Source organism: Balaenoptera physalus, assembly GCF_965194825.1.
Source record: "Balaenoptera physalus genome assembly, chromosome: 5".
NCBI classification, from domain to species: Eukaryota; Metazoa; Chordata; class Mammalia; order Artiodactyla; family Balaenopteridae; genus Balaenoptera; species Balaenoptera physalus.
The window spans coordinates 94,056,070-94,079,131 of NC_138884.1; the positions used below are offsets into that span (position 1 = coordinate 94,056,070).

The 23,062-nt window shown below is 35.0% G+C and overlaps 1 protein-coding gene across 9 annotated transcripts in view; it reads right to left on the minus strand.

Annotated features, from left to right (window-relative positions):
* The window catches only part of PCDH7 (protocadherin 7), a 422,241-nt gene that overhangs the window by 329,727 nt on the left and 69,452 nt on the right, over positions 1–23,062 (minus strand). The window contains exon 2 of one of the 9 annotated variants that reach the window (XM_082464536.1): positions 1,409–14,369. The exons of 7 other annotated variants lie outside the window; for them this stretch is intronic. In XM_082464536.1, coding sequence (XP_082320662.1) covers positions 14,298–14,369 — 72 coding nt within the window. In that variant the 3' untranslated portion in view covers positions 1,409–14,297. Of the gene's footprint in view, positions 1–1,408; positions 14,370–16,215; positions 21,444–23,062 lie in introns of those variants that run through there. One more of the 9 variants, XM_082464527.1, reaches the window with a different exon arrangement.

Genomic DNA, 23,062 nt, shown 5'->3' on the forward strand with positions numbered 1-23,062 from the left:
ACATAGGAGCACCTCAATACATAAGGCAACTGCTAACAGCTATAAAAGAGGAAATCAACAGTGACACAATAATAGTGGGGGACTTTAACACCTCACTTACACCAACGGACAGATCATCCAAAGAGGAAATTAATAAGGAAACACAAACTTTAAATGACACAATAGACCAGATAGATTTAATTGATATTTATAGGACATTCCACCCCAAAACAGCAGAATACACTTTCTTCTCAACTGTGCACAGAACATTCTCTAGGATAGATCACGTCTTGGGTCACAAATCAAGCCTCAGTAAATTTAAGAAAATTGAAATCATATTAAGCATCTTTTCTGACCACAATGCTAGGAGATTAGAAATCAATTACAGGGAAAAAAACGTAAAAAAACAGAAACACATGGAGGCTAAACAATACGTTACTAAATAACCAAGCGATCACTGAAGAAATCAAAGAGGAAATCAAAAAATACCTAGAGACAAATGACAATGAAAACACGATGATCCAACACCTATGGGATGTGGCAAAAGCAGTTCTAAGAGGGAAGTTTAGAGCTTTACAAGCCTACCTCAAGAAACAAGAAAAATCTCAAGTAAACAAACTAACCTTACACCTAAAGGAACTAGAGAAAGAAGAACAAACAAAATCCAAAGTTAGCAGAAGGAAAGAAATCATAAAGATCAGAGCAGAAATAAATGAAATAGAAACAAAGAAAACCAGAGCAAAGATCAATAAAACTAAAAGCTGGTTCTTTGAGAAGATAAACAAAATTGATAAACCATTAGCCAGACTCATCAAGAAAAAGAGGGAGAGGACTTAAATCAGTAAAATTAGAAATGAAAAAGGAGAAGTTACAACAGACACCGCAGAAATACAAAGCATACTAAGAGACTACCACAAGCAACTCTATGCCAAAAAAATTGACAAACTGGAAGAAATGGACAAATTCTTAGAAAGGTATAACCTCCCAAGACTGACCAAGGAAGAAATAGAAATTATGAACAGACCAATCACAAGTAATGAAATTGAAACTGTGATTAAAGATCTTTCAACAAACAAAAGTCCAGGACCAGATGGCTTCACAGATGAATTCTATCAAACATTTAGAGAAGAGCTAACACCCAGCCTTCTCAAACTCTTCCAAAAAATTGCAGAGGAAGAAACACTCCCAAACTCATTCTATGAGGTCACCATCACCCTGATACCAAAACCAGGCAGATACTACAAAAAAAGAAAATTATAGACCAATATCACTGATGAATATAGATGCAAAAATCCTCAACAAAATACTAGCAAACAGAATCCAACAACACATTAAAAGGATCATACACCATGATCAAGTAGAATTTATCCCAGGGATGCAAGGATTCTTCAGTATACGTAAATCAATCAATGTGATAAACCATATTAACAAATTGAAGAATAAAAACCATATGATCATCTCAATAGATGCAGATAAAACTTTTGACAAAATTCAACACCAATTTATGATAAAAACTCTCCAGATAATAGGCATAGAGGGAACTTACCTCAACATAATAAAGGCCATATATGACAAACCCACAGCAAACATCATTCTCAATGGTGAAAAACTGAAAGCATTTGCTCTAAGATCAGGACCAAAGCAATCTACAGATTCAATGCAATTCCTATCAAATTACCAAAGGCATTTTTTTACAGAACTAGAACAAAAAATCTTAAAATTTGTATGGAGATACAAAAGACCCCGAATAGCCAAAGCAGTCTTGAGGGAAAAAAACATAGCTGGAGGAATCAGACTCCCTGACTTCAGACTATACTACAAAGCTACAGTAGTCAAGACAATATGGTACTGGCACAAAAACAGAAACATAGATGAATGGAACAAGATAGAAAGCCCAGAGATAAACCCACGCACCTATGGTCAACTAATCTATGACAAAGGAGGCAAGGATATACAATGGAGAAAAGACAGTCTTTTCAATAAGTGGTGCTGGGAAAACTGGACAGCTACATGTGAAAGAATGAAATTAGAATACTCCCTAACACCATACACAAAAATAAACTCAAAATGGATTCAGACCTAAATGTAAGACCAGACACTATAAAACTCTTAGAGGAAAACATAGAAAGAACACTCTTTGACATAAATCACAGCAAGATATTTTTTGATCCACCTCCTAGAGTAATGGAAATAAAAACAAAAATAAACAAATGGGACCTAATGAAACTTAAAAGCTTTTGCACAGCAAAGGAAACCATAAACAAGACAAAAAGACAACCCTCAAAAATGGGAGAAAATATTTGCAAATGAATCAACAGACAAAGGATTAATCTCCAAAATATATAAACAGCTCATGCAGCTCAATATTAAAGAAACAAAAAACCCAGTCCAAAAACGGGCAGAAGACTTAAATAGACATTTCTCCAAAGAAGACATACAGATGGCCAAGAAGCACATGAAAAGCTGCTCAACATCACTAATTATTAGAGAAATGCAAATCAAAATTACAATGAGGTATCACCTCACACCAGTTAGAATGGGCATCATCAGAAAATTTACAAACAACAAATGCTGGAGAGGGTGTGGAGAAAAGGGAACCCCCTTGCACTGTTGGTGGCAATGTAAACTGATACAGCCACTATGGAGAACAATATGGAGGTTCCTTAAGAAACTAAAAATAGAATTACCATATGACCCAGCAATCCCACTATTGGGCATATACCCAGAGAAAACCATAATTCAAAAAGACACATGCATCCGAATGTTCATTGCAGCACTATTTACAATAGCCAGGTCATGGAAGCAACCTAAATGCCCACTGACAGATGAATGGATAAAGAAGATGTGGTACATATATACAATGGAATATTACTCAGCCATAAAAAGGAACGAAATTGGGTCATTTGTAGAGACGTGGATGGATCTAGAGACTGTCATACAGAGTGAAGTAAGTCAGAAAGAGACAAACAAATATCGTATATTAACACATATATGTGGAACCTAGAAAAATGGTACAGATGAACAGGTTTGCAGGGCAGAAACTGAGACACAGATGTAGAGAACAAACGTATGGACACCAAGGGGGGAAAACTGCGGTGGGGTGGTGGTGGTGGTGTGATGAATTGGGAGACTGGCATTGACATGTATACACTGATGTGTATAAAATGGATGACTAATAAGAACCTGCTGTATAAAAAAATAAATAAAATAAAATTCAAAAAAAAAAGTGAAAGCAGGGACTCAAACAGATATTTATATACTCACATTCATAGCAGAATTATTCACAATAGGTAAAACATGGAAGCAACCCAAGTGTCCATTAACAGATGAATGGATAAGTAAAATGTGGTGTATACATACAGTGGAATATGACTCAGCCTTTAAAAGGAAGGAAATTCTGATGTATGCTACAACATGGATGAAACTTGAGGACATTTCATGCTAAGTGAAGTAAACTAGTCACAAAAGAACAAATATTGTTTGATTCTACTTATAGGAGGTACTTAGAGTAGTCAAAATCATGTAGAAAGAAAAAAAAAAGATTTCATGATGTCAATAAAATGGTGGGAAGTTTTTTGGTAAAAAAGAAAAAAATCATTGAATGTCTAAGATAATTTAATAACCACATAAGATGATGCTTTGGAAATCTACCGTGTGTTTTCATCCTCAGGCTAAAATGAAAAGTGCTTTTTCTTATGGGAAAAAAAAAAAAAAAAAAGGAGTTAACAACAGCTATAGTCCATACTATGGGAAAGGAACAAAGGCTTACTTTGTGGATCCCAAAGCCTTCCTTTGAGTTGATATGGAAAGTGGAGATATGGAGACTCAGAAACATGAAATAATTTCCCTATTCAACACAACAGATATAAATGAGTACCTCCTCTTGGTTAGGCACTGTAATATGTACAGAGGATACAGTAGTGGAAGAAAACACACACACAAATTCCCAAACTCATGCAACCTACGTTCTAATGGGTGAGAGAAAAATAGGCCAAATTAGTAGGTAAATATTATACACACACAGTACGTACATACATAGTTACTTATTTACATACATACAGTCTTAAGAGGGATTGAGGAAAAGGGAAGAAAAGTGGGGAGTGTTTGGGATCTAAGAGGAAGATGCTATTTGAAATAGAGTGGTCAGGAAGTCCTCACTGCTAACATGACCAGAAGCTATGTGGGGGCTGGAAGAAACACCCCAGAAGACAGAGCAGATTTGAAGATTCTGAGCAGGAAGTGGACCTGGCTTTGAACTGGAAAGGCAAGCGTGGTCAGAGTGAGAGGAATGTGGTCAGAGATGTCTTTAGAGATGTAAGGAAATCAGATCATGCAGGGTCTTGAAGATTTTGGCTTTAACTTGCAGTGAGATGGGAAGCCACTGGAGGCTTCTGAACAGAGAAGTAATTTGAATTATATTTTACAAGATAATTTATATTTTTAAAATTTATATTTTTATATTATATAAAAATTTATATTTTTCCCTAGTTCTTACTCTGATGACAGTTTTAAAAATAGGCTGCTGTAGGGGCCAGGCTTAGAAGCAGGGAGACTAATTAAGAGTCTTTTAGACACTCTTTGCCATGCAGAAGAGATAGCAGAAAATTAAACAAAACAATACAGTAGCATGCATGTTCCTGTGTAAAAGCAAAACAAAACAAAACAAAACAATAAAAGCCCTGTAACGAAAATCCACAACGTCCTGAAAAAAATGCAATTGCTGACCAGTCCATTTTTCCAGGGTATGAATACAAATATCAGAAGGGAAAAGCCAACGAGGATGAAAAAATGCATGTTCTTCAACAAATTACACATATCTCTAGCATTTCATTTGCTTTATATTATCCCTACAAATATGTTCTACATCTACTTACTTAATGAAATTTATAAAACAGATACACGCAGACAAAAGGAAAAATTGAAATCCAAATGCTTAATTTATAATGGAGCCCCTTTTATGTTAGGACACACTAGTAATTAAACTTGGCCTAAAAGCTAAATTTTAAAATATTAAAATAATATAACAAGTCAGTACACTGAAACCTAGAGAAAGAATGCAAAATTTTTAAGCACTATGAGTAGAAGCCTCAGAAACCATATTTCATCCAGTTCTTACAACATCCTGTAAAGTAGAGGGAGATGAAAAAACTGAGGCTTCAAGACGTTAGATGACCTACCCAAGGTCCATAGCAAGTAAATATTAGGCATTGATTTGGATCCAGGTGTCTAATTCTAGATGCCATTTTCTTCTACCTAAATTCCTCAAAATAGAGATTGCATAGCAAATAATCAAATACCTAAGAATGGTCAGTACTGCCAATAACTTGCCTCTATATGACTGATCTGTACTCTATTGGTTTGTTCACTGAATTTCTGGTGAAGTAATGCAGGAATAGAATGCAGCGCTAACTCATGATAAAGCCTACTCATGAGGTTCTTCTATATTTGAAGGGAAGCAAAAGGCCTTTAAAAATAAATTCCTGAAATGTCCCTTTTCCCTAGTTCTTTCTGATAAATGCCCTACCCATCAGTATCTTTTTTTTCTCTACTGTTTACAGTGTAATCTTGATTGAAATCCAAGTTTTAATAAAACTTATCTTGAAATGCAGGTATATATTTTTTGTATAATATACACTCACTTTTTGGAAAACAGGTTTTGTCTTCCAGTGCCTAAATGAAGAGATAGAAAAATGTTTCAAAAATCATTCTGAATTCCTATGGTAAAAGTATGCACTTTCCACTTCTAAAATCTGTGAGAAGTAAAATGAATCTCATTCCAAAAATATACCTTATTTTGTAAAGAATTACGATGTAGATTTAATTTAAAAGAAGCAACATAATTAAAGAGGAAAGTCCCTCTTGTGTCAAAACTTGACACAAGAAAATGTGTTTCAAATTGCAGCTTTTAAATTTAAATTCCTCTTTAAATGTTTCTCTACAAAGTCAATCACTGCAGGAGAGAAGTACTTCAGGGATTTTAGAATTGAAAATACATCTTAAATCAAAATATGCCACTAGCAGCTTTATACAAAAACTCAAGAGACAGCCTGACATCATTGAATTTCTTTCAGTGTGTACAATATATTTTAAAATACATTTGAAGCCAATTTGGTCAAATTTAACTGGATGTATTTTTCTGAGTTTACCATAAAGAAAGACAAAATGATATTTTAATAGGATGAACAAAACCACTGATTCATCTACAAAACACCGCAAATTAATAATTAATAATTGATAAGGAGTCTCACTGGAGGAGTGTCCCTATACAATTTACAGATCCATTCAGTAATTTATTGAATGAATCCACTTACATTGTTTCAAATACCTTTCCTCAAAGGTCTATCTGCAGTGAGATACTGGGTATATTTCCTTTTTATTGTTTTCATTATATTTTACATACACATGCACACATATATATAATCCATACTCACAAATAAAAATGAACATATACATTTATAGTCTTCCTAATATAACTTAAAATTTAGCTTTATCCTCTTTTTTATTAATATAATGCTATTTAACTTTTGCTTGTTGATCTGTCTCAAAGCTTTACTCTCTAAACCCACCAGTACAGGGATAGTGTCCTGTAGTACTTTTTACATTCCCATCACATCAAACATAATGTGGGAAAGCAGCTGCTCAATTCATGAGTCTTAATCAACACATTTGCTTTAATAAAAATTATGGGAAAAAATGGACTCTAATCCACTCCTATATACTTACATTAGGAATTAAATGTGAAGAGCTAGTTACTTATTCCAAAAGCTAAAGGATATATTTATTTAATAAATTATATAAAGTCTATATCAATATTTCAGGCCTTAGCCATTTTTCACAAGGGGAAAGAACCTGTGTGATTTGTTTCCATATGTTTTTGCACCAGGTCTTAAGCAGCGGTGCAATGAATGAACAAAAGTCAACAGGGATTGCTAATACTAGTGGCTTCGTCATATAAACAGAAAATTAGGTAGGTAAAGGAAATTCCTTTCGTAGGCCAGGACAAAATGAAAAATATCACCAACAATAATGTTTAGAGAGGAAAGAGAAAATAAAATAGAGTTGATGCTGCATTTCACATAATTTTAAGATAATTCACTGAAGAGTAAACCAAAGAAAATCACATTTAAGTGAGCCAACAATAGATTTTCATATGATGAATGAAATTTTTACTGTGAATCTGGTATGACATTAAAGCTACAGAAGTATTTGGAAAGGCATGAAGAAAACATTTCCAAAGTGTGTTTACAAGGTTATTTGTTTTTTTCAAATATATATGGATATTCCAAACATATACATATTTGCATATAGATAAACATTATCTATATATATAAGTACATGTTACCTATACATAAAAACAGGTAATAAGAAACTGGGACATGAAAGTACATATGTTTATCCAAAATTTAAAAATAATACAAAGAAGATGTCAAAATTTTGTGATAACTGCAGACATAGATAAATCTAGGTATATCACTTTGAATTACATATGCAATTCTTTAAAAAAAACAAAAAACAAAAAAACAAAAAAACACAAGGCTGAACAAGGTGAAATTACTTTTTTTTTTTAACATCTTTATTGGAGTATAATTGCTTTAAAATGGTGTGTAAGTTTCTGCTTTATAAAAAAGTGAATCAGCTATACATATACATATATCCCCATATCCCCTCGCTCTTGCGCCTCCCTCCCACCCTCCCTATCCCACCCCTCTAGGTGGTCACAAAGCACTGAGCTGATGTCCCTGTGCTATGAGGCTGCTTACCACTAGCTATCTATTTTACATTTGGTAGTATATGTAAGTACATGCCACTCTCTCACTTCATCCCAGCTTACCCTTCCTCCTCCCCGTGTCCTCAAGTCCATTCTCTACGTCTGCGTGTTTATTCCTGTCCTGCCCCTAGGTTCTTCATAAGCTTTCTTTTTTTTTTTTTAGATTCCATATATATGTGTTAGCATATGGTATTTGTTTTTTTCTTTCTGACTTACTTCACTCTGTATGACAGATTCTAGGTCCATCCACCTCACTACAAATAACTCCATTTCGTTTCTTTTTATGGCTGAGTAATATTCCATTGTATATATGTGCCACATCTTCTTTATCCATTCATCTGTTGATGGACACTTAGGTTGCTTCCATGTCCTGGCTATTGTAAATACAGCTGCAATGAACATTGTGGTACATGACTCTTTTTAAATTACGGTTTTTCTCAGGGTATATGCCCAGTAGTGGGATTGCTGGGTCATTTGGTAGTTCTATATTTAGTTTTTTAAGGAACCTCCATACTGTTCTCCATAGTGGCTGTATCAATTTACATTCCCACCAAGGGTGCAAGAGGGTTCCCTTTTCTCCACACCCTCTCCAGCATTTATTGTTTCTGGATTTTTTGATGATGGCCATTCTGACTGGTGTGAGATGATATCTCATTGTAGTTTTGATTTGCATTTCTCTAATGATTAATGATGTTGAGCATTCTTTCATGTGTTTGTTGGCAATCTGTATATCTTCTTTGGAGAAATGTCTATTTAGATCGTCTGCCCATTTTTGGATTGGGTTGTTTGTTTTTTTGATATGGAGCTGCATGAGCTGCTTGTAAATTTTGGAGATTAATCCTTTGTCAGTTGCTTCATTTGCAAATATCTTCTCCCATTCTGAGGGTTGTCTTTTCATCTTGTTTATGGTTTCCTTTGTTGTGCAAAAGCTTTTAAGTTTCGTTAGGTCCCATTTGTTTATTTTTATTTCCATTTCTCTAGGAGGTGGGTCAAAAAGGATCTTCCTGTGATTTATGTCATAGAGTGTTGTGCCTATGTTTTCCTCTAAGACTTTTATAGTGTCTTGCCTTACATTTAGGTCTTAAATCCATTTTGAGTTCACTTTTGTGTATGCTCTTAGGGAGTGTTCTAATTTCATTCTTTTACATGTAGCTGTCCAGTTTTCCCAGCACCACTTTTTGAAGGGGCTGTCTTTTCTCCATTGTATATTCTCCTTTATCAAAAATAAGGTGACCATATGTGTGTGGGTTTATCTCTGGGCTTTCTATCCTGTTCCATTGATTTATATTTCTGTTTTTGTACCAGTACTATACTGTCTTGATTACTGTAGCTTTGTAGTATAGTCTGAGGTCCGGGAGCCTGATTCCTCCAGCTCCGTTTTTCTTTCTCAAGATTGCTTTGGCTATTCGGGGTCTTGTGTGTTTCCACAAATTGTGAAATTTTTTGTTCTAGTTCTGTGAAAAATGCCAGTGGTAGCTTGATAGGGATTGCATTGAATCTGTAGATTGCTTTGGGTAGTATAGTCATTTTCACAGTGTTGATTCTTCCAATCCAAGAACATGGTATATCTCTCCATCTGTTTGTATCATCTTTAATTTCTTTCATCAGCGTCTTACAGTTTTTTGCATACAGGTCTTTTATGTCCTTAGGTAGGTTTATTCCTAGGTATTTTATTCTTTTTGTTGCAATGGTAAATGGGATTGTTTCCTTAACTTCTCTTTCAGATTTTTCATCATTAGGGTATAGGAATGCAAGAGATTTAATTAATTTTTTAATTAATGCATTAAGTTTGTATCCTGCTACTTTACCAAATTCACTGATTAGCTCTAGTAGTTTTCTGGTAGCGTCTTTAGGATTCTCTATGTATAGTATCATGTCATCCGCAAACAGTGACAGCTTTACTTCTTCTTTTCCGATTTGGATTCCTTTTATTTCTTTGTCTTCTCTGATTGCTGTGGCTAAGACTTCCAAAACTATGTTGAATAATAGTGCTGAGAGTGGGCAACCTTGTCTTGTTCCTGATCTTAGTGGAAATGGTTTCAATTTTTCACCATTGAGAACGATGTTGGCTGGGGGTTTGTCATATATGGCATTTATTATGTTGAGGTAGGTTCCCCTATGCCTACTTTCTGGAGGGTTTTTATCATAAATAGGTGTTGAATTTTGTTGAAAGCTTTTTCTGCATCTATTGAGATGATCACAGGGTTTTTATGAAATTACTTTCTTGAAGCAACCTTCACAGTTCCCTAAGCCTGAGTTACTTGCCTTTCCTCTACACTGCAGGATGCAGCATTAGTCATATTATACAGTGTTTCCATTGTGTTTCTGTTGCCTCCACTAGACTATAAACATCTTGAAGGCAAGGATTGTGCCTTATATAGACCTGCAGTCCCTGTCTTTAGCATGATGTTTTGCTAAGTCAATGGTTTCTTGAGTGAATAAATGATATTTATTTGGGGGGATCCAGACATTGGTGGAATACTTGCAAAATCACCCCATGAATCACGTTCCAAAATGAATAGTTCAATTTTTACCAATGCCTTTGTCTGCCTCCCCTTTAACATTTTCAGAGTTGCAAATAAATATGCAACAAATGAAAAAAATGTCTTTTAAAGGCTAGATTCTCCTCTATATTTAAAAACATAGTTTGTGATATCCAACAGTCCAACTACTTATTTATAGGAGGGGCTTGTGTCCTTTAGTTTTGAAGATGACGCTATTACCTACCTTAAAAAGGCACATCCTTTTATTTCCAGTGGCCCTCCTATATGCTCAGTATAATAGATTTGCAAAAGTTCTATTCAGAATAGAGCAAGAGTATGGCATTCTGATTGAGTTACCTCATCTCCCTAGATGTGTTAACCACAAGAAGCTCAATATATCTTCATAATGCTTAGAATTACGTTTCCTTCATTTTCTAATTAAAGGCTGATTATATTTATGACAGAGAATTTAATATGTGCATGTTTAGTTAGTTGAAAAATTAAATTCATCAGCTCACCTACTCTTCACTACAGCTATTATACTAACAAGAAAAATGTAGGTAGCCTTAATGTTATTCTCTCAACATAAATTAGATAAATAATGCTTTCCCTTCATTGTATGAGGAGGGGAAAGAAAAAAAGATAGTACTGAGAAGAGCATTTAGAAAATAGGGAAAGAACATATACTTTAAGAAACTGATTGAAGGTGGAGTGGAATGAAAACAAGAGTATACATTAGAATAAAGTTTTACTTTACCCTCTAAACTTTTTAAAGTAGTTTAAAAGAATTTATCAATATGAATTAAAATATGACTCACTTCTCAAATTTGGATTTTGAATTTGTCCTAGAAAGTTTATTGATTTATTAGTGAACATTTGTATGAAATGTACTTAAAAATTCATATTTTGATTAGAGTACTCAATCCTGACTGAATTTCTGAGGGAGAAAATGTACACTTCAATGTAATTTTGACATGTTATCATGCTAGGTAATATTTTCAAAATGTATACGGAGAATAATAATACAAATGGTGACAAATTCACAGTTATTGATATATCAGGAGATCTTAGGACTTAATGATAGTCTCAAAACCACAGTACCACCTACACTACACCCAAATGTACTACACATCTCAGAACACTGAGAATGTTACAATCGTAGACTTATTTAATCAGTTTTATTTATTTAAGCTGTCTGGTTGTAAATCTTTGCTTCTCAGGAATCTTAAAGATTTAGGAGCAGGTACCTTATTCTCCAGTCTTGGAATAGGCACATATCTTCTATTATGTGGTTGTACTTTGCAAACATTTGTCTCTGTCAACTGAACTTTAATTTGGGGACCATGTCTGGTGCACCTCTGAATCATCCCACCCTATACTTTCACAAGTCTGGGCCTTGCCCTTGACTAATCTTTCTCCCTACAAGGCCTTCCTGTCCTCTACCTAGTAAAATGGTACTAGTATTTCAAAGCCCAACTCCAGTGCTCTGAATCTCTTCCTGACCCTCTCTGGATTCCACCTGCCCTCAGTCAGGGCCACATTATGATTTCCATGAACCCTAGGCTCTTCTGCCTTTACAGACACTTTCATCTTAAAAAAAATCTTACAAATTATATATAAGGACTGTGTTGTTATAAAGATGGATGTAGTAATATTACATATTAAAACATTTTATTTGACTGAAAAGGTCCTTGTTTTTCTTCTGATTTTAAAAGAAACTGAAACACTGTCATGTGCCCCACACTAAAAAGTATTGTGGGTCCAAAGCATTGTAACTACTGTGCCCAATGAACAGTCAGTTCTATCCCAGTGTCCTTCTCCAATGCCAGAGTTAAAAGATTCTACAGAACTTTGTTCCCATAGCATTTATTAACACCCAACACAGTGCCAAGCAAAGAGCAGCCCCTAAGAAATTTTGTTTAATGTTGCTAATTTACATTTCACTCTTTCTTTATCAGTAATTGATTACATTTTACCTCCCTAAAACTTACTGTGAGTTCCTCAAAGAAAGGGCCAAGGTGTTATGCACTTTTATAAATCTAGAGACTCATAAATTATTTGGTATACAGTAAATATCTATTGAATTGAATGAAACTGTGCTTATCTTTGCCAACTCACATCAGACGCCACTGACTGCCACTTGCAAGGAAATGTTCTTCCAATAGAGAATGCACACGAGAGCAATGTTTGAAGCTTCTGATTGTCATTCAAATGTAGCCAGTTGTCCGAAACTCAGTTCTTATACAAAGTACACAGATAGCTAGAAATTATTTGTAATGGTAATCCATTACAAAGAGTCACTGTTGGATTTAATCAGCTGTGTTCTTATATTGGCACAGGGCCTCTATTTGATTACTAAGGTTTAGCCATAGATCTCAAGATGAAAATACCTTATACAATACAAAAAACAAATGAGAGAATGAGAAGTTGCCTTAAAAATGATAATTTACAAGAGCTTCCCTCATTTATTTATTATAGTTTATTTATTTGTTATTGTAATAAAATTTATTTTCAATATTGATTTCCAATGAGTATAAAAGCACAAAATGAACTAAGAACTTGTAGCATATTATATGAACTGCAAATCTAATTAATTATTAACTGTTGAATATTGTCCCACATCTATTTACTAAAGTAAAATGAACTATATACATAAACTATTTGTTTATCCATTCATTCATTCATCTGACATGTAATAAATGCCTATTATAGATATTGCAGCCAATATAACTATATTTACAGAAGATCTCAGTCTAGAGAGATAGACAAATAAACAGTCCATTATAAACATTATCCACTCAGATAATTTTTAGGAGAGGCGAACTTTTGTGCTAGTGAAAGGTGAGTGGGGCGCCTCACCCTGATTCAGGTTACAAGGGAAGTACTTCAGGTTTTTGTTAATTAAATCTTCAAATGGCACTGTAAATTATAAAAGTCATGAAAGAGAACTAAAAATGTAAAGTATAAAGAACAAAAAGATGTAAGTCACCTATAATCATACCACACAGAGTTGAGCTGCATGTTGAAGAACAAGGAAAATGTAACCAGAAGAAAAATAGAATTTGCATTCCAGGCATGAACAAATGCAAACAGGAATGAGATGGCATCACAAAATCTGAAAATGTGCTAGAGGACTGGGGCCAGGGGCACAGTCTATGTTATATGTATAATGTAAACCAGACCAACCCATTCTGCCTCTGCAGAGAGGGACATTGGGGTCATCAAAGGCAGATAATAAGCAGGAAAATTGCTGTCTCCCTCTAGGCCCAGACAGAACCCTCATGCATCAGGAGATGCAAGGTTAGTGAATATTCAAGAACTTCTAAGTGGTTAAAGCTCAGAATGAAGCAGGGCTAGAGCAATTCTACATATTGTTTTTCCTCAGAGATAAAATATTTCAGTCTTCAAGTGGGTGACAAAGATTGCCCTACTTCAGAAGCCTGCATGGTGATAGCTATCTCTGCCTCCTGCGAGGGACTTACTTTTACAAAATATTTGCACATTCTTCATTTCATTAATTCTTCATAACAACACAAAGACTAGCAGAGGCATTTCTCACATTTAACCACCACAGAAATGGAGTCTCACAGACATGCAACGTTTTGTTCAAGATCAAAGGGTTTCAAAACAAGACCAGGACTAGTTTTTCCTTTTCCCTCTTTTGAGTTGGGAGACCAGGTTATTCAAGCCCTATAAATTCTACAGTGGACAACACAGAGAGGAGTCGATACTGCTATCTAAATGATTAATTATGAATGTTTCTTTTTTGCCTTGATTGATTTAGATAATCGCTTAATCTTCCGTTTTGTTGAGTATATGTAGCTACATCATTAGTCCAATTTGATTTTTTAAAAGGTTATAGGCTTAACAGAGAATGAGAAAAGGAATAATAAACTCTATTTTTCCAAATACATTTGTAAGCTTTTCAATAGTGACACCAATATGAATATTTTATAATTGCATATTTTCTTTTTGAGGACCAATAGCCATTTTAATATGGAAACCATCAATAGAATTACCAGATGGGTGCTTTATTTGCTTTTAAAGTGGGTTACAAATAGTAGCAATTAGTCATTGATGAAGACCTCTAAGTCGAGAGGTTTTTCATAATTCAGCACCATGATAATTTTTGATTTCATCTGCAAAACAATAAATACAAAATCATTTGTAAAAAGCAACATATGTCTTGACAATTTTCTAATTATCTGTGTGTAAAATACTCAATTCTCCTGCACAGATGGAACTTTTCACGTGACACATTTTTACTCTAAAGCCTACAAAAGATAACTGGAAATTGGTGAGTCCATATTTCTACAATTTGTTTTTATCTGATTCTACCCAACTGTTAGAGCCCAGAGTTATGTTTATTTTTCCCACAAAAAGAGGTAACTGCTTATATAAAAAACAAGGGAGGAGGATGGGTGCTGAGTTGAAAGCTGAATTTATTCAGAAATAGCATTAAAAACTAGACTCCACACTTTTCTCTGTGAAAATAAGAGGGGAAGGATACCAGATGGAAATCGGCCAAGTGGTGTTCTTTTAGGAATTGTGCCTAAGTTATCCTGAAGGAGGAATAAGAAAGAGAGAGAGAAAGATAGAGAGGAAATTTTTAACAAGATGCCCTGAAAAAGTTTTCTGGCTTTACTTGCCAGTAAAGAAGCCAAAACCAATTATTATTATTCAAACACCTTAACGAATCCATATGAAAAACTACCAAGTATTCTATACTAGGAAATGTAATTTTTAGTAACTTTTCTGTCATATTTGGAATTTATCAACTGTATTCTCTCTCTAAAATTAATGACTGATAATGGCATTTAACCCCTTTTCAACATGTTTGTTCATTTAGTCAGTACTGGCATCTCTTCCAACCATCCCACAGCCTTTGTACATGTTTGGATCTCACTCATCTTCTGCAAACACCAACACAGAGATGTGCCTACATGCCCACCTCTCCCTCCTACACCAGCTAAGAAAAGAAGCCACCCATGTCACTGTAGGTACCCCCGAGAGAGCCCACTGTGATTGCAGTTTGTGGCCACTGTCATTGTTTTGGTTCCTTCAGGAAAAAAGGAACCTGGGTTGAGACTTCTTTCTTGAGAGTCTCCAAAAATGTATGCTCTAATTAAACATCTCACTTTGGGATTTACAAAATATTTAAGGTCAGAAAGCCTCTCTCATCGTCCATCAATTGGAATTTTGAAAATGTGCCAGTAATCACCAAATTTTCTTTTTCACAAACAGATGATGACTGTTACAATATGTGCTGCATTAGGCCTAAGAGTATAATAATATTTAGCTGCTAAGTTAGAATACTTGCTCCACCCTATCTTTAAAAATGCAACCAGAATCCAGAAATGTAATATTTGTGGTTTCAGACTACATGTAGAAAGCCTAATTTTATATCCAAATCTTAAGTGATTATAAGGAGTTAGTTGGGGCTGCAAACATGACATTATGTTTGATGAATAAGAATCTATTCTATTTTTGTAGTGGAAAGCCCATGATTGCAGGTCATGCATGCCTGATATCCTCATATATCTACCTTAAAACAGTAATCCATGAACACGACTCTGTAGTCAATATCTTGATCCCAAGTGATATTTATAATCACAACACATGGATTCTCAAGTAAATATGTATCCTTGCATCAGAAATAATAAGTATGTTTTGCATTCTTTTACTCAAAAGGCAAGTGAATGTAAGGAAGACAATATCTTGGTTTTGTTTGTATTTCATTGATTATACTTTGGAGAACTATTGATATAACAATTATCTTCTGATATGTTAACCTTATTAATAAAATAATTCATGATTCAAGTGAAGTACTTATAGGCTTAAATACAACCTTCAGGTCATTTTAGCAGTTCCTTCTATTATATATATATATATATATATATGTGTATACATATATATATATATATACACATATATATATCATAGAGTTTATACATATATATATATACATATATATATGTATATACATATATATATATATATCTTCTATAAAAATCAAAAGAATAATAGCTTATTTTCCAAAAATAGTAGTTTTCCAAGAGAACTCCAGATCCAAAACAAGTACTATTTTATTCACGTCAACTTTTACGAATGTGAAGAGGAATGCTAGAGATGCTTACAACATTCCAAATGCCTAATACACCAGCAGACACCAGTGTATCATCTAATAATCACTTTACTTATATGAACAAGTATACACAAAAATAAAATTTAAGAACTCTGATGACCAAAATGTAAATAATCAAGTAAATCAAATGAAACTCTATGATAGATTTTTTTTATTTTCCCAGGTTTAGGTGTGATCATTTTGGGCGAACTAAGGTTTGGGTGGAAATTGCAGATCCAAATGAGTGCTACCAAACCTATAAAATAGAGCATCATGATGAAGAGGGTCAAGGAAGCCTCTGTGAGGACCTGATATCTGAAGTGAGATTTAAATGATGAAGAGGAGGCAGGCATATGAAGACTGGAGGGGAGAAAGAGTGTTCCAAACAGAAAGCATAACAAGTTCAAAGGCTCTGCAGGAGGAAATCTTTCGGCATGTTTGAGTGACAGAACAAAGGTTCATAGTGGCTTTGGTTTAGTGAGTCATTCTGAGAGTGAAAGGAGTTGAGGTCCCAGAGGCAGGCTTGTACCTAATCAGGTCATGCTTGTAGACCATTTTGGAAGATCAGATTTTATTCTCATTGTAATGGAAAGACACGGCAGATTTTAAACAGGGAAAAGACATGTTTGCATTTGTACTTTAGAAATAACACTCTAGGGGTATCACAGGGATCATAGTAGAATCAGAGACACAGCAGATGTTGGTGGCTTGGATTATGATTTAGAAGAGAAGGTCGCGAAAAATGGTCAGATTTGGTATAAATTTTTGATGTAAAGGTAATAGAAATTACTGAGGGACTGGGGTGGCATATAAGGGAAAAGAGCAAAAGATAATCTCGGGAGTTTTCCTCTAAAAAAAGTGAGTGGATATCTGTATTATTCACTCACATGAGGAAGATTTATGAAGATGGCAAACTGAGGTATATGAGGAAAAAACTCAATGGCTCTACTTTTACTCTGTTATGCTTGTGATAATATTAATAACTAGCAATTACTGAGCACTTATTCTGTGCCAAGTATACCTCTATACACTTGTATATTTAATTTTTTATATCTTTTACCTAATCCCCCCAAGAGCCCCATGAATTAATTCTTATTATCATCCTCATTTTAGAGATTAAGAAAACTAAATTACAGAGAGATTTGCCCTAGTCAGCCAGTTAATAGAGTCATGGAGAATCTGGTGCCAGAACCTACTGCATGACCACTGGGTACTACTGCCTTTACCAGTGGAAAAGCTGAATAGGTAATTGTATTGAGTATGGAGCCCAGGTGAGAAGCCTGAGATGGTGATACATAAAAACAAAATCCTGGGGCACCACATGACTTCGATATTTAGTAGAAGCAGCATAGGAGACTAAGAAGATGTAGTCAGCAATGGAGAGGAAAACCAAGTGAAGATGGTGATAAGAAGTGCTCCAGGGAGAGGGAGTGAACAACCACTCAAATGCCAAGATTTTAGACAAGGAGACAGAACTGACCACTGAATTTAGATTTCACTATGTTCTAGAACACTGTCAAAAACAGTAATCATCTTCCTATCTCAGGGCAAAGAGGAAGAGGGACATCCTCTTGGACTTCCCCTCCTAATTCTGAGACACTGTTCTATTATCTTAGTTCAATAAGCCCTATGTCTACAAAACCCAAACAATCAATCAAAGCATCTGTCTTCTAAATCTTGTCATCGACAAGTACTTCATCAATTCACTAGAATAATTTGGCAGCTGGCTTGTTTGTTTTCTCGTTTTTTGGGTGTTTTTCTTCTATCACTTGTCACTATCCTAGATGACTTGGATGACTCATTCATGTATTTAGCTTCAAAATTCTTTTGCCCCTATATTCAGTGACCGACACTCCCACTCAGCTTTGGCAAGCCATACCCATAGACACAAAATAAATTGTTTCTAAACAAAAAGTGTTCTATTGTACTATCCAGAATTGTGAAATTCTCTTCTCTCATTCCCATCCCACTCATGCCCACAAAAATTCCTCTTAGGCATCAAAGACTGATGCTCTTTCCTGGCTTGACTGTCATCTCTTCCTAATTGTGATCTCCCTGATAACACATTTCGTGGGTGCAATTGATTCTCCCATTCTTTGACCTTCTCTCACAGCGGCCTTGCCAATCCCATTACCAAATCAATCCTACCATCTGTTTGCTCTCCTCCTCCTCCTGGGCTGCCAAGAGTTACTGAGAAAATTGAATAACCATGCTGATTGACTCTGCTACAAATTTATGATTTCCGATGTCAGCTGAACTCTCAGAGCTGCTTAGCAGCCCTATTACTCATACCTACTTGGCTGGTCTTCCCATTCCACACAGCAGCTGTTCCCACCACACCCTCCTCAGATCCCCCACTCTCACCCTCACTCCCCTCAACCTCAACACATGATTTCACCTCCTACTACTGAGAACATTGGGACCATCAGGCATGAACGCCCTCCACTTCCCTCCTCTATGTCTCCAAATTTATTGGTTTCTTTACTCACTGGGACTTCACTTTGCATCTAAGAAGAAGAATCCTTATTCTCTGGTTCATCTGACCTTTTGATTCCACTCTTCCTGCCTCTGCCAAGATCTTGTTTCATCAATGTGCTTTCTCTTTTCCGTTCAACCTCTAACCTTCTTTCAACCTACAAACCTACCTGAATTTCCCTATTTTGTAAAAAAAGATCTTTTCTTCCCCTCTTCCACCATCAAGTTGCTGTTTTCTTTTCCTTCCTACAAAGATTCTTGGCAAAGGACCTTGCATTCAACGGCTCTGCTTACTTAAACTGGCTCCATAAAATCTGGTGTAATCTTAGCTGGCTACCATGCTGATGAAACTATTCGAAATGCTACACAAAGGACGCTTTTCTCACTCTTCAGTTTTCTTGATCTGAATGATGGGAGTTTGACTTTAATATGAATACATTTACTTACTAACTGTTTCAATTTAGGAAAGGCATTTAAAGTCCGTAAGATTTAGTGCCCTCATATGTAAATTGCGGATGTATGGGTCACTTTTAAGGATACCTCAGGTTCCTTTGAGCAAATTACTTTCACCCACTGAATTTAGTCTGGTAAAACTGTTATTCAAAGTGTGTTGCCCTTCTTGTCAACCAAAAGGTTGACAAGTTACCCCAAAAGGATATTTCAGCGTTCCCTCTCTGGAGTCTGAATAGTGAGCTTGAAAGGAACAGTTTACCAACCCCTGCTAACCTCTGAATTGACTTCTACCCTCTGGAGCTGGAACGGACCTTTCTCTTTCCTGAGCATATTTATCCTCTGCTAGCACTTTGTGAGCCCCATTTCTTGGTTCCCAAAGCCATCTTCAGTCTAAAATGCTAAATTGTAAACTTGGTTTCTATTGCTTGAAAATAAATTTTATTATTAGGGTTAAATGAGCTCATCTGTGTAATATTTTTAGTGCAAAGTTTAGTGACTAGTAAAAGTTAAGTCAATTTTTGCTATTATTATTGGTTTTGATATTGTTATTATTAGTACGTCTATGAGCAGAAACACTTTCCGTTTTTTTCCAGCTTTTCATCACACAGTTTTCTTCAGATTCTACATATACTTCTTTTATGGTGTCTTCCCCATATCTCCACAAGATTGGTCCTTTGTCATCTTCTGTTTTTACACTCTCTGTGAACTCCCTAGGGAGCTCATATACTTGACTGGAGTCAGCTATCACTAAATGTAGATGAACTGTTTAATTCTTTCTTTTCCCAAGCTTAATCTCCTACATTTCAAATTCCACTTTCTTATTAAAATGTTCAAATCTAAAACAAAATTGTTTTCCATTCCTCTCCTCTCTTCCCCAACCTCCAGTCATCTGCCAAACATTTTACATCCATCTGTCCATATGCCTCTTGATCTGTCTCCAAAGTCGTGGCATCAGAATCACATGATCAGACTTTATCAGACTATCCGAGTTCCCTAACAGGTATCCCTTTCTCTAGTACTTTTACTATAAACTGCCCTCCATTCTTCCCACAGAGCCATCATTCTAAACCAAGTATTGCATTATACCCCTGCTTGAAAACTGCAGTGACTTCCACATGTTCACAGGATAAACCCAAACTCCTAGGCATAAAATTCAAGGCTCCTCTTGAGTTGAATCTACTTAATCTTTCCGGTTCATATCTAGTCACTCTTCCATGTTCCCTATACTCTAACCAAACTGGATGATGTGTCTTTTACCAAATAAATGATTCATTTTGATGCTTTCATTATTTTGCTCATGATTTCTTCTCCAGTTGAAATGCCTCTTTCTTCCCTCCTTAGTGTAAATAAACTTAATTTATTGTAAGGTTCAACGCAAAAGCTTCTTGTATTATTCCCAAATGACTTCACTTTCCCTCTTTATCTCTGTTGCCCTATAGCGCTTGTAACACATCTGACCCTCTTGGTAACTAGCTCCTTAAAAGCACAGATGGCATCTTTCCCACATTTATATTCCCAGCCTCAAGCACAGCGTCTGGGCTAAAGTGGTATTCAGTAATTATTTTAGAGTAATTGTTTCCCTCTGGTGACTCAGAATAGAAAAATACATTCTGAAATATATATGTACATATATGAATATGTATGAATAATATATATGGACATATATATGAATATGTGAAACAGACATGTAGAGAAAATATATATTTCAAAATATTTATTATATATCTAAATATGTATATTTAGATATATGTGTATGTGCATCCAAAATAATCCAGAACTTTTATACTTTTATACTCCATTTGTTAATGCTTCACCAGTCAATATGTGACTCAACACTGACATTATTCAGTATGAAGTACTACATACAATACATTATGAAGTATTCCCGATATACTTCACTTACAATATCAAGAAAAGTTATATTCAGAATCGGCAAATCAAGCATTGAGAAAATTCTATATTATATACAATGGTAAGATATTCTGACAATATGATATATCACAGATTGTAGCTTTTCATAATAATATTAGTAAGACAATTTGGATTTCTAAGTTAATTTTTAAAAGAAAACATTTAACTCTTTCAATTAGAGAAGACGTGGTGAACTGCCAATCCATGGGTAACAGCAACATTAAAGGCATGATGGCATTCCTTCTGAAACCTATCAAACACAATACAAATTTCAAACAAAAATACAATCTTTTGTTTAAAAAATTATATTAAAAAGCATACTGAATAGGATTTATACAGGATTTTGCATAAATTTTATGATAAAGTATAAAACAGGCATTTTGAAAATTGCACATCGAGAATGTGGATATTTATCTATAGAACTGTGGGTTAAATACTTTGCATACATAGGATATGTGCAATGTCTGCATTATATGAATATTAAGAATAATTTCAGCAACACAGAATAACTTTACAGGACATATTTGCTGGAAAATTTAACAATGTTAATAACACATATTAATCATTATTCATAGACCAGGGGTTCTAAATTCTTGAAACACTAGATAGCTCATGGCATACTGTGGTCCCATTCAGCTCTAACAGATTGAAGCTACATTTCCTTGGTTGCAAGTCAAAGATCACACAGAAAACATCCAGGCAGAAAGCATCTAGTCCAATAGAATATGTATCTTTTAATTGGAATTAAAGATGCAAAAAAGAGAAAAAAAAAAGAGTAACTCTGCAGACTCTGCCTTCAGTATTGATGATCCTTAAAAATTCCACTGTTACAGAACTGCCAGAACAGTCTCAATACAAATGAAATCCTACAAATTATTTTATTTTTTCAAAAGAAAACAGTGAGCCTTATAAACAGTAGGACTATGAAAGTCATATCTGCATTATCTGTGGCATAAATTCTTTTTTATAAAACCATGACACACAAAAGCAAGCAAAAACCACTGAAAATACTTTAATGATATACTGCAAGGTCAAAATAAAAATACTTTTGGGTAAAGTGTGAAATAATCAGCTTATAGCTTGAGGAGTGAGTTCAGACAATGATAGAGGTAGAAACGGGATGGCATCGATTTGATGAGCGATGATTTTTAGCCTTCAGCCTCAAGATAGTCTCTGAGGCATGACTTGAGATCATAGCTTAACATCAAGGAAAGTCTTTTTTTGACAGTATTACAGCAAAAGAATTTTATATTTAAATGATGCTTTCTATCTATATCTCAACATCGTATAGATTTGCCAAATCATCACACATAAACATTTTAAGTTGGACTGAACTCCATGTTTAAAGAATAGTTTCAAGTCTATGGATTTTAGAAACCATGCATTTATATGTATTTCTTTCGTTATTAACTATACTAATTCCTCTAGAATAAGTCTAGAATAAGGAAATAAGTCTCTAGAGCAGAGCAGTGTATCGGTGCCAAGAAATGACCAAAGAGAGCTGTTGTCTCTACTACTTCTTATTCCACATAAAGTGTGGCCACTAATGGCATAGAATTCCAAGTCTAAGAGAAATATGTCTCCGTTAAGGCACAATCCAGATTCCTTTAGGGTTATTTGTTTCTTCCCTCTCTGGTGCTTCGTTCCCACTGCTTTGAGAGTTATTCCCCTAACAAATCAAAGCCTCCACTGCCCTGTACTTAAAGACCTCTGCTGTCTGACTCCCGTTTCTCCCAGGATCAAGTTGAATCTCCTTCACATGAAATCTAATGCCATTTACATCTTGATCTATTTCCCAGTCTCCTTTTATATCATCCTGCCTTGGCATCTACTTGTCCTCCACCAGACCCCTTACTCTTGGTACCATGT